General features: G+C 33.3%; 2 protein-coding genes across 2 annotated transcripts; both read left to right on the top strand.

The window, feature by feature from the left end:
• Window positions 1–1,216: 1,216 nt before the first annotated feature.
• On the top strand, window positions 1,217–2,619 carry LOAG_03417 (hypothetical protein; the record flags this gene model as incomplete). The annotated part of the gene is made up of 3 exons (XM_003138954.1): window positions 1,217–1,293; window positions 2,036–2,118; window positions 2,270–2,619. 3 exons carry the CDS (start codon window positions 1,217–1,219, stop codon window positions 2,617–2,619), a joined length of 510 nt encoding a protein of 169 aa, XP_003139002.1.
• A 2,248-nt stretch (window positions 2,620–4,867) lies between these two features.
• Window positions 4,868–11,216, top strand: LOAG_03416 (protein-L-isoaspartate O-methyltransferase domain-containing protein 2). The gene is made up of 11 exons (XM_003138953.2): window positions 4,868–4,976; window positions 5,250–5,470; window positions 5,876–6,150; window positions 6,453–6,683; window positions 6,969–7,112; window positions 7,350–7,492; window positions 7,737–7,832; window positions 8,144–8,266; window positions 8,954–10,217; window positions 10,564–10,677; window positions 10,919–11,216. Exons 1-11 carry the CDS (start codon window positions 4,876–4,878, stop codon window positions 11,075–11,077), a joined length of 2,871 nt encoding a protein of 956 aa, XP_003139001.1. The 5' UTR covers window positions 4,868–4,875; the 3' UTR covers window positions 11,078–11,216.
• Window positions 11,217–12,398: the final 1,182 nt, after the last annotated feature.

The following is a 12,398-nucleotide window of genomic DNA, read 5'->3' as shown; positions in this document are numbered from 1 at the left end:
TAATAATAATAAATAATAAATAATAATAATAATAATAACAATAATAATAACAATAATAATAATAATAATAACAATAATTAATAATGATAATGATAATAATAATAATAATAATAATAATAATAATAATAATAATAATAATAATAATAATAATAATAATAATAAAATAATATAATAATCGCAATAGTAGCAATAATAATAATAACAATAATAATAGCAATATTATAGGTAATTGTTATTGCGAATAATTGTTATTATAATCACAATAAAATTATATTAATAGTAATAATAATTATTATCATAATTATAATAATAATTACTATTATCATTATTATTATCACCATCATTATTATTTATTATAATTGCAACAACAGTTATAATGATTATAGTAACAATAATAATCGCAAGCGACAATTATAACATTGAGATTAACCACTGACGAACATATAACTATTAACAAATATTAAGGATAACATCAATGTTGCTTTATGAAATTTTTAAAATAATTCGCGAATTTACGCATATTCTGAAGCTTGTTCAAGACTGCAGCTTTATAAAGATAATTTTTGCTGATAATTTTTGTAAGATATAATAGCAGTGATTATTTATAAAGATAATAAAGAGATGATTACACTCCAAACAATCATGATGAAATTTGCTGTAGTCATTGCTCATAGTCAAGTTTAATGAATGATCTATAGGAATTTTACTTCCTGCTAGATTTAAAATTGAATTCGAAACAGTAAAGTTGAATTCAAAGAATTCTGAAAATTTTGCGAATCGCGACAACTTTAAAAGTTTATCAAAAAAAAAAAGTTTATCAAAATAACGAGCGGTTAAAGTTAATAACATAACTTTTAAGATTATAATAAAAGTTCATTTAGATGAAAGTAAATGTTCGTGTAATGAATCAACAAAATTACGGTGAGTGTCAGGGAAGCAATCAAATATGACCAATCTAATTATAAAGTTGGGATTGAATCATAAAGTTGAAGCTATTGTTGATGGTGTTACCAAGAATATTATGGACGACTGTCATAATGATGGCGAAAAATAAAGCAAATCATGATAATTATCATGATCACGGCTTAAAAAAATAGTATGCGCAATGATCGGGTATCTACAATAACATAATGACACAAGATAAAAAATGCTTGATGGTATAATCAACAGTTGACAGTTGATAAGGGCAAGCATTTCAGATAATTAATATGACGAGATGCATGCCGCAAGTATTATTGACTTCGGACATAACACCGGTGAAGATTCGAATTTTATCACCATATTAGCGCTAAAGTTAGTAGCAACAGAGTAACTGATTAACAAGATAATAACATGCACAGTAATACCGCGCCTCCCTTAACTCCTGAGACCTCCTGGTAGTTCATCCCCCTCGGGTTCATCCCCCTCGGCAACTAGACCCCGGAAGTCCAGGGCCGCAAAACAATCAACATATCTAATGGTTTGTTTGTCAACTACTGCAGCTTTATATCCTCTTCTAATCGACAAGATTAAGATCTCTCCTTCCCTCTGGCAATCTCTCTCTCTCTCTCTCTCTCACTCGTTCCTCTGGATAACTTAGATATCCAGTAATTCAGCGCTCATTCGGTACCGCGATGTCACGGGTTTCATCAATATAGGACACATGGGAGAGGTAGATTGGAGAGAATAGATTAACTTTAACTGATATTTTTAATAAGATTCCTGCAGAATCCTTCAAAATTTATCATATGTTTGTCGATGAAAGCTATCGGTAATATATTTGGTATATTTTTAGACGTGTTTTTCTCCTCTAAAATATCCAAACTCATTGTGCTTTCCTTCAAAATTTTAAGGGTTTATTTCTGCTTGTAAAACAATAGGAAATGGAATGAAAATGAACAACTTGTTTAATATAACGAAATGTTACTATTAATGGGATATTGATCAGTTTGTTTATTTTCTTATTTATGTATTTATTCATTTGTTTGTTTGCTTTATTTATTTATTTGTTATCTATCTTATTTATTTACTTATTCGTTTGTTTTGAAACCTTTAGGATAGATGAAGTGATTTATGTTAATAGGCCGAATTCAAATCAAGAAGCCCACGCACTATCTACCGTTAAGCGTCGAGCTATACGTAATAAGCTAACAGTTTTACAACAATACTTTGTATTCTATAGCTTATCTTGAACTAATTACTGCCCTAATGAAATAGTTTGGAAGCAAAAATTGACCTATTGACCTTTCTTTCGTTCCTTCTCTCTTTCACTCTTCGAAAAATCATGAAGGCAAGAATTTGTTCATTTATAAGAAATGGGCGAATGAAAAATGGAATCCATCGATTCATCCTTCCTTCTCTCTGTCTCTCATTTCCCTTCCTTCTCTTGCATTCTTTTCTATCTCGTTCAACGGAATACGCTCTCATTTCGATACTCTCTATCTCGATCGTCCTACTTCTACGTTTTCTTTTTCAACTTTATCAGCCACCTCTTCATCTGCTTATTTACATCGAAGGCGGAGAGGCAGAGAAGGGAAGAAAGATGAAGAGAGGAGTTGGGATGCAACAGGAACAGGTATATTTCTATCCACTTTCACTCCAGGACTTCGTGTCTTGAATCATGTGGAAGCGGTTGATTAGGACGATAGCAAGTTTCCAACTCTTATTTCAGGTTTACAGATTCCTGTTTTAGGATTTACGTGATTTCCAACTTCTGGTTTGTAGTTTGTCAGATCCCTTTTATGCTCTTCTAAGTCTTCCGGGGTCGAAAAACAGATATGAAATTTCGATAAAGTTCATTCATTAGTCTAAATCAGATTGACATTGGTTTTCAGGTTCTTTAAAATGATATGATTTTCAGTTCTTGACTGACTGTTAAAACAATTCCTACCTTACAAGTTCACGTTATATCTGTTGGCGGAACAAGAACAGCTATAACGTGAATTATTTATGGAACAGAAAAACTTTTTTTTCTAAAGAAATATTTTCAAAAAATTCCTGTTTTTTCTGCTATCCTGCTTCTTGTTTCATTGGCTCTTTTTTTTTGATTTGCCGCTTGGTAAAGTATTTGTAAACTCTGATATTTCATCAGTGCAGCGATACAATTTCTGATGGCCAGAAAGTACGGTTTTCGGGTGACCACAAAGTTTTTTCTTTTTGTTTACTTAGATGTTTTTGGGTCCTGTGTTGTCCGAAACAGTCACAGTGGATTAATTGCTTTTTGTGATTTGTTATAAGTTTTTAAGAGTAACTCATCAAACTGTTAATTTGCATTTTTAAAGAAGTTCTGAAAAAAGCTGGAATTCTTTTCGAAAATTTCCGGATTATACATATTGGTGAAATTTGCAGTAAATGAGAGAGGCGATACTGCAAAGTTTTGGATAGTTTGTTTCCATTAAATTTTTGAATTTGCTAATTGTGATGATTTGGTCAATCGAATGTTTAGCAAAAAGCCATTATGTTGTTGAATAAAATATTTAATTTGGTGGTCGCATAATTTGCTCCATTATTTTCTGCTAGGCATAACAAAAGGCATTGTTAATGAAGAAACATTTGTCCTTTGACCTTTGATGCTGATCGAGAGGCTTTTAAAAATCTATGGTTTCGATATATCTACAAAAAGGAGAGGTTTTGATAATACCGTGCTCTTTTTATGTTTGCTAAATTTCTCTTCTTCCTATTTCATATTTGTTGGATGATATTTTTGACATTCCCATTTGTTTTTGTATGCTGAATTAAATAGTCATCCTGACTGGGAATAATCAATAGAGATATCGCGAAGAACGGAATACAATAAATTGTTACATCATTTCTTTTTCATTTTCATTCTTTTCTTGTTTACTAATGTAACATTGGCATAATGGACACTTGTTGTTGTTGTTGTTATTGTTGTTGTTGCTATTGTTATTGTTATTCTTTACGCTATTCACGTGTCAGTTTGTGGCGCTTTTTTTTACACTTTGTAACGTTTCGATTCTTAAGCGAGATACAATAATATTACAGTTACAACATACACGTAACATACGTGTTATTGCATTTGGTATATTTTAACAAATGCTTATAATTGATATAATTTTAAGCTACATGTTGAAGAACAGTATATTCTCACAATTCGTCGAATTTTGCAATCACACCAATATTAGCTGTGGTTGAAGTTACACGAATACCTCTTTACTCTTAAGGAATAGCTTTAGTCGATTCACATCTTTTCCATGCTTCTCATGAGATGCATGCCCACGACATACATGCATGTATGTATTTGGTAAAGATACAAACATATATAATTGCTAATGCAGTGCTTGTGTGTATACGATTCATCATTTACGCATGAATAGTATTCGTGGAACGTGAAATATGCTAAACAACGAAATGTTACGGAGTTATATTGTATTAACTAACATTAAACAAAATGCCAAGTTTTTTGACAAATTTATCGGAAATTTAGGATCAAATTATTCGAAATAATTCTTGGGATAAATTTTGTATAAAGTTTTAGGTTCAGCTTAGTTAGGTTAGAAGGAAAAAAGAATAAGTAACATATATACATACCTAGGATTTAGAGTGAGGTTGATGTTTATACATTGTGACTGGTTTTCTTTCTTTCTTTGCTTTCATGCATGAAACCATATGGACTATTGTTTGTGCTTATCCGATCGCGCATTTTATTTTTTTAAATTTCGTTATTTATTTGCGCAAGTTCTCACATATTGGATGTAACCTTCTTTGCCACATAATTCGTCGATGCTTAAAACCGGTTTCTGTTAATACATGAACCAGCTTCCAGCTGCTGGTTCATGTATTAATGCTTCTTGTTATGCTGGTTCATGTTATGTAATAAGAGTTTGATACTTTTTTTTTCAAAAAAAAAAAAAAAAAACAAGTCAAGATTTTGCAGTCATGGGCTTAGCAGCAAGTTCGGGACATGATAACGACGATTTAATAGATAAACTTATTGATGCCAACATTGTTGTCACTCATCGTGTTGAAATTGCCTTAAGGTAATATTTTTCTTTTTCAGTCTGTTCATTTCAGTCTGTAAGGTGCATGCAGAATGCAGCTGAAGTTGCATTTATAATGGTATATAGCATGTAGCTTGTATGGACGTTACTAATAACCGACACAAAGTGAAGCGAGATATTTTCGAATTACTTTTTCCAAGAAATTGTTGGTAATTCCCTTAGTTATTTGTTTACTTCGTTGTTTACTTAAAATGGATAGTGAGGCTTGCTTGCTAATATCATATTTCTTGTCGGTTTTCTATGATTTTTCAGATTGGTTGACCGTCGCCGGTTTTTTCCGGTAGAAGGCCGATATATAGCTTATAAGGATTTGGCTTGGAAAAGCGATTTTGGTTCTCCTGGACGTATACACATCTCTGCTCCATGTATATATGGCAACGTTTTAGAATGTTTGGATCTGCGAGAAGGCAACAGTTTCCTTAACGTTGGTTCTGGTACGGGTTATCTTAGTACAGTTGCTGGGTATCTGTTAGGTAAGCAAGAAAAAAGTGTTTTTTTTTTTTCCAAATTTACCATGAAGTTGGAATTTTATTTTACTTATTAGGATGAACAGAAGTCGTTAAAACGGAAATCGGTTGGAGCTTTGGCAAGCATAAGCAGTAGTTACGGATGCTTAATTTAACCTTATTCGTACCCTAATATTAAATGTTTGATTTATTTTTATCTATATATTGTAACTCCAGCATTCTATGTAAAGATTACACTGTACGCAGTATTTTATTTTATTTTTGTCTTCTTATCATTAATTCTAAATGATATATATTATTCATCGGCATGAAATATTGCAGTGCGGAAATCTAAATATGATCAAACTTTTTTTTTTTACTGCATTATATTCAACTACATTTCAGTGATTATTCGTCCGTTCTCGTTTATAGGTAGTAATGGTACGAATCATGGTGTTGAAATCCACCCAAATATCGTGGAGTATGCTCGTTCATTAGTTGTCGAAACATTGCATTGTCCGGAAACGCAGTGTTACGATTGGGCGATACCAGAATTCTCTTGTGGTAATGGATTGCATCTTAGCCCATCCCATTATAGTAAATATGATCGTGTATATTGTGGTGCTGCTGTTCCGGCATCGCATCGGCGAATCTTATGGGAATTATTGAAAATTGATGGTATTCTTGTGATGCCTTATGAGGATCAGGTAATAATGCTTCTGGACAATGGTATTTCCGATCATGATTGGAATATCCGTTTTTGCCGTTTTACAATTTATTTAAAATGAAGACATAAGTGAAATTTTTTTTTCTTTATGATTTACGTCAATATGCCATATATAGTACGTGTCGTTCCAGACGTTTAGTTAGCAGCTGCTTGTATTGCAGCATTTTCAAACTACAAAAGCTGTAACCTTAACCAATGTTTGCTTATGTCAGCAGCAACTGAGGTTTACTTGTGTTGTGTAATGAATATTTTACTCTGTGAAAAGTTTCCTGTCAGTTTCAGTTGCTACAAGTACGTCGACAAGCAGCGAATGTATTCGAAGTCAAAATTATTACTTCCGTTTCATTTTCGGATTTCATACCGCCTACTGAAGAGGAAACATCAAAAGAGCTCTACTCGAATGCTCCATCGTTCAGAACGATTGCTACGTTGCAGTACCTGTGCGCCTCATCAATTCGTAAAATTATTCGTGCTGCAGTTGCTGCAAATCATCAAATACATATTCGAAATTTTGTAAGTATATTTTGATTTTTCGCTACGTAATGGGTTCCTTGCTTTTCATGAGATATGAACATTGGATAGGATTATACTGCGTGCCTGTAGGTAAATAAGGGATGAAACGATCAGTAATTATGAGGATTATTAGTTACCCTTCGTAATATTATTAGTTATATGTATTATGAGGACTATTAGTTGTATATATTTTTCTCTGTTGTTTATCATACTATTTTTTATTGGATTAGTCGATAGGCTTTGGTAATCTCTGCTCAGCTGTCGCTGTTTTATCTGTTTTTTAAGGTTAGTCAACAGCCAAATCGAACACGGGAAAATCACGTCATCGTCGAATTTCGCGATGGCGAAGAGCCAGTGGCACGTCAAGCTCATTTCGAAATTCGTCGCCCGCCATTTCGTGAAATATTAGCCATCGTTGGAGCAGACTTTGTAATTCACTTTCTGTCGCATCTCTAAATTGAAATAGACTGTGGATCGCTTGACGTTCATGTCATGAGAGCACCTTCGATCTTATTAGCTTATTGTGTGCTTCATAGCACGTACGTATATCACGTGACATGTACTTACATTTCGCTCCGTGAGGGTGCGTTATATTCTGTTTGATAATAGTTCATTTTGATATTTGCATAATGTTGGCATAGATGAAAAAGTGATGCTTCTGTGCAGGTTGGTGAAGATGAGAATGCGAATAATAATGAGGTGGAAGAGGTAAATCCTGAGCGAAGAAGACGTTTGGCCCGTGATAGATTCCGAATGGTGTGGTTTCGGCATCATCTTCGTGCGCACATTGCTAATCGAGCTGTGAGAAGGTTTAGATATCTGTTTTGCTTGCTACATGTTTTGTGTTTTTAAACCAGTGAATTGTTTTTTTATTCACCTTGACAGCTATATGAACTCAAATTTAAATATTAGATTTCAAAACTTTTATTTAAGTAGAAATTATGGCCATATATTATTCATATAATTTGAATATGCAAAAAATAATCTTCAAATAGCTTCTCTCTTTTTTTACAGTTCGATATTTTTCTTTTTTTTATTGGAAATCACTTCTAGACGTCGTCCACATGAAGCGGAAGCGCAAGAAGATGCTGGAACGGAAGATGGTCAAAACAATGATGCTGGAATTAATAACGGAAATGAAAATTCTGAGTTCGTTTTACTTAAGCGAGCCGCTACTTTATTTCCGGTATATAGAATATAAAAACTACTAAATTTCCGGATGGTTGCAAAACCGGGCATGGTCATTTTATCGAATGGAATTTGAAATGCCAGCCTCCAAACATTACCATGATTCCAGCTATTAGTTAGATATTCGATGGCTTAGATTACCTGATCATTCGGTTCTGAATTTACTTGAAATATCTGGCAATATATCCCACAACTTTTCTTTATATGTAGTTATTTTGGTAATATTACGAAACCAGAAAATACATAGTTCATTGTTTATAATATTATTGCAGATATAGTGGTTCGGGTTCAGTGCCCGGAACTACTAGTGATCCTACTGATACGTCGGTAGATACTACTGAATTGTGTAGTGATAGTACCTCAACAACTGGACGCTCGAAGAAACGCTCACTAAAGTAAGTTGTTCGCATGTCTTTTGTAATCAGTTACGGATTTTATGCAGGTATTCTGAGTATTTTATAGCTGCTTAGTCATTTTGACTTACCTTTTGCTCAATTCAAAGTGGAATTATTTTTATCCATTTGGAACAAACTTCTGGGATGTATACATTAGTCTCAATTCGGATTCTGAAGTCGCAGATTTTGATACTCTATTCGTATGGAAGTTCCGTTAAAAGTTCACTTTTTATCGATAATGGATCCAGTTATGCGTTTTCTTCTTGATAATAGATTCAATTATAATTAATATTATTCTCTTGCAGAGATTTATGAAATTTTACCTCACGTTGATTTAACGTGCCTAGAAAATTTAGGTTTATTGTTTTTTAGGTAGGTTTACTTATTAATCCGTAATCTAGAGAGGTACAAATGACTGAAAGTTGGGTTAAGTAATCATCGGTAAGTAGCTTTCAGTAGTTTCGCTAACCCAGTGAATATTAAATAGCTAAATGGATGAACAGAATATCTTCTTGATGACAAGAAGGAAATACATCTGGCTATAAGTTGATGCTACTATTTCTATGGGCAAGCAAAAATCTGTTGTGATTGGAAGTAAAATAGCTCTCCTATTCCTTGCTGTTTTTCCACTTTCAACTTTGGCGTGTTTCATTTTTCAACTTTAATTCATACATCGATAAATTTTAGCGTGGAACACGAAGGTGAAAACAGTTTGAGTGTTAAGCGACGCAATGATGATGATGATGACGGTTTCAGAGATAGAGAAACGATGGAAACTGATCTTGTCAATGACTGTAAGGCGCAAACTATTCCAAAGCAAAATCTTCCGGATGAAAACAAATCAAATGGTGATTCTGTGGTAACTTCCATAGCTCAGGAAACGCAAGAAAAAGAAAGGAATGCTAATCAAAAAAACGAGAAAAAACATCTTGAAAAAGGAGAGAATTCTGGCAATATGAAATTTGTGGAGGGAACTGTGGAAAATAATGAGGAATCCGTGGGTGGCTGGAAAGAAATGGTTGAGCAACTACGAGATATGCGGCGAAAAGAAGCTGAAAGTAGTGGAAATATTGTTTCGAAACATAAAGAGAGTAACGGTTGTTCAAGTCTCCTAGATCAAATGGACTCTTGTCAGAATTTGACTGAAGCTGAGAATGGCATTACTTTGGATAGCAATTCCTCCGATCGTAATCACGATGAAAAATGCGAGCAAGAATCGAGCAAATTTACCAATCAATCGATTCAAGTTCAGAATTCGAAAATACGCAACGAAGCAAACGATAAAAAGTGGGTTACTAATCTTGCTAATGGTAACATACTTTGTACGAAATCTGACGAAATGGGAAACACATTAAAAGCAGGTCATGAATTTTTTCCATCTCCTAAAAATCTTAACTCGAAGGACGATCAGTTAGTATGGCAGAATAACAGATTATACAAAAATAAAGCAGAAATCAGTTCTTCAAAACGATATGATTCGAGTAAACATGGAAATCTGGTCGATACTGGCAGTTCTTCAGGTAAATCGGAAATTTTGAGAACCTCGAATAGTGAATTGGAACAGGATAATCATCACCTGGTTACAAGTACCGACGAAGAAAACCCTACTGGTAATGGTGATGATGATGACGATGATAATGATAATGATAATGATAATGATAATGACGATGATGATGACGACGACGATGATGATAATGATGATGATGATGATGATGATGACGATGATGATGATAGCGATGAGGATGGTGATAGCGATGAGGATGGTGATGATGATAATGATGATGATGGCGATGACGATGAAGATGGCAGTGCGAGTAGTTCGAGCGATGCCGAAGATCAGGAAAATATTCCGGAACGTGTTAGCCATCGTGTTCGCCAACGAGATGAAAATGAATTATATTTGGCTGTTCGTCAAACAGCACGAAGTATGAGTGATGCAGTTAGTGGTCAGGTAATTTTTTCGATTGGCAGGTTTTCATTTTTATACTGAACTAGTTTATCAGCTTCATTTCATATCCAAAAAGTATAAACTTTTTTAAAAGTGATTTCCAGATTTTATGTGTTCAGTAAACTGGTTGTGTATGTCAGTAAGCAATAGACTGTACTTTTTATATACTTTTTATATGATTAGTAAATGATTAGAGAGGTAAAACTAATACCATTCTTGTTCTTATGAATTGTGGTTGATGTTTTTTCACACCTAAACCGTTAAGTTAACAGTACACTGATCGAACATTCTACATTTCTTAGATTTTTGTTTTTCGGTTGTTGGCGATCTTTTTTTTCCTTTGTTTAAGGCTTCTAATCATAACCGTGGAAATAGTGGTGGAAGTGATTCAAGTGGTAATAACTATCATGATGCTGTAGACGATGAGTCTATGTTTCATCGTAGATCTGACGGTGCTGATGAGGTTTGTTTTTTTTCGTCCTATCCAGATATGTGTCATTTCTCTCTGGGTGGCATTTCGGAATTTTTCGCAACGTCAGGTATTATTGCTGAGTTGTCTAGAAATGAAATCACATTTGTCATAACAATTACTCAACTCGTACCTCAAGGGACGTTTACATTGTCATCGTCTTGAAGAAAACGGTGTTTCATTGCTAATTCTTAATTTTCAATGAAACATTTTTAAGATAAGAATTTACTTTCAGCTGCAAACGGAAGAGGAGAAGAAACGTGAACAAGCACGGTTGGAAGAACGTGAGCGCCAGTTAAATGATATCCGTACATTTGCTGCCCTGTTCGAAGGTCGAATAATGGAATTGCCCTTGAACCGTGCTCTCAAAGAATATATCAAATGCCTTTGCTAAATAATGAAAATGTTGCCATTAAGTTCTGTTAGCTTACTTCTGACTCAGACTGTAATTATACCTTCCTTTACCACTAAAAAAAGGAAAACAACTTTTGTCCCTTGAATAGGGGGAGCTTTACAAATTGAATCTTCTGCAAGTGGCATAGGAGGCCGATTGGCTAACTGCTTACTGTTGCTTCGATCGCCTGTTCAAAAAAACATTCAATAATGATTTACCGCATGTGATCGAACGATTTCCCTATTACGCTTTAGGATACATTTACATCTGTCCAATCCAACGTATGCGACATTTTGGTTTGTTACTTCATTTCTTCATTACCTGCTGATTACTTCACTAGTTTCATTTAATGCATTTTGTTCGCTTTCATTTTATATTTTCAATGTAAAAACGCAAACAAAAACACATGTTTTATTTTTACAGAATTCAAAAGTACCGTTAAATAGATTGGGATGGTTATATCAAGAAATTGTGATTTTTTTTTTCCTTCATAACTGTATAGGTATCTTGTTTGTCCTTATTGTATATTTTCTTCTGTGCATATTACATTTCCCTATCATTGTTGTCCACATTCAAATAAACCAGAAATAATTCTTCCCCTTACCATTTACTACTTTAAACAATTTTTTCCTCGTTTCATAAGTTAAATATTTATGTGTTACGTGAGTTATTCCAAATTTCTGCATCAACCATTTTTTTTTTACAACACGTTTTGTATAATAGTTATATAGCATATATATTTTTTTTTTCAAACAAAAAGAAATAGGAACAAAGAGTAAATGATATATATAGAAATAAAGAAGGAAAAAGATGGTAGTTCCTATGAATTCAACATCATAAAGAGATAGATGTAAGTAATACAGCTCATATGTGATGTGCCTAAATGAAATGCTTTTTATTATATCACAGATTTAAAAAAAGGATATAAGATATATACGAATTGAATGAAAGCTTCCGAAATGAAACAATTAGTCCTAATGAGTAATCAATTAACTCTATCTTGAAATCCCTGTAAGGGATTACAATTTACCATAAATATATGGGAGATTTATCCAAAAATATTCATAGAAGATAGGTGAGATACTAATTAAATATCCTAAATTAGAAACTTGAAAGGCTATGTAAGTCACATTCCATATACATTTCTAGTAAGAAATAAACTTAATTTCAGTCATAAATACTATCAGTTGCATAAAGCCTTCCCTTATACCCGTTACGGTAAACAGCAAAAAAAAAAAAAAAACTTTCCCGATATTTTAACCATAATATAATAATTTCCTTACGTATTAAAGTGTAAAATGAAAATCTGATATATTTGACA

This window comes from Loa loa, assembly GCF_000183805.2.
Source record: "Loa loa unplaced genomic scaffold supercont3.222, whole genome shotgun sequence".
NCBI classification, from domain to species: domain Eukaryota; kingdom Metazoa; phylum Nematoda; class Chromadorea; order Rhabditida; family Onchocercidae; genus Loa; species Loa loa.
This window is presented reverse-complemented; position numbering and strand designations above follow the sequence as displayed.

Excerpts from the sequence above, each read along its gene's own strand:
- LOAG_03416 (XM_003138953.2), top strand. The coding sequence starts at position 4,876 with ATGGGCTTAGCAGCAAGTTCGGGACATGATAACGACGATTTAATAGAT. Across the intron at positions 5,471-5,875 it reads AGTTGCTGGGTATCTGTTAG|GTAGTAATGGTACGAATCAT; the intron begins GTAAGCAAGAAA and ends TCTCGTTTATAG. Across the intron at positions 10,678-10,918 it reads GATCTGACGGTGCTGATGAG|CTGCAAACGGAAGAGGAGAA; the intron begins GTTTGTTTTTTT and ends ATTTACTTTCAG.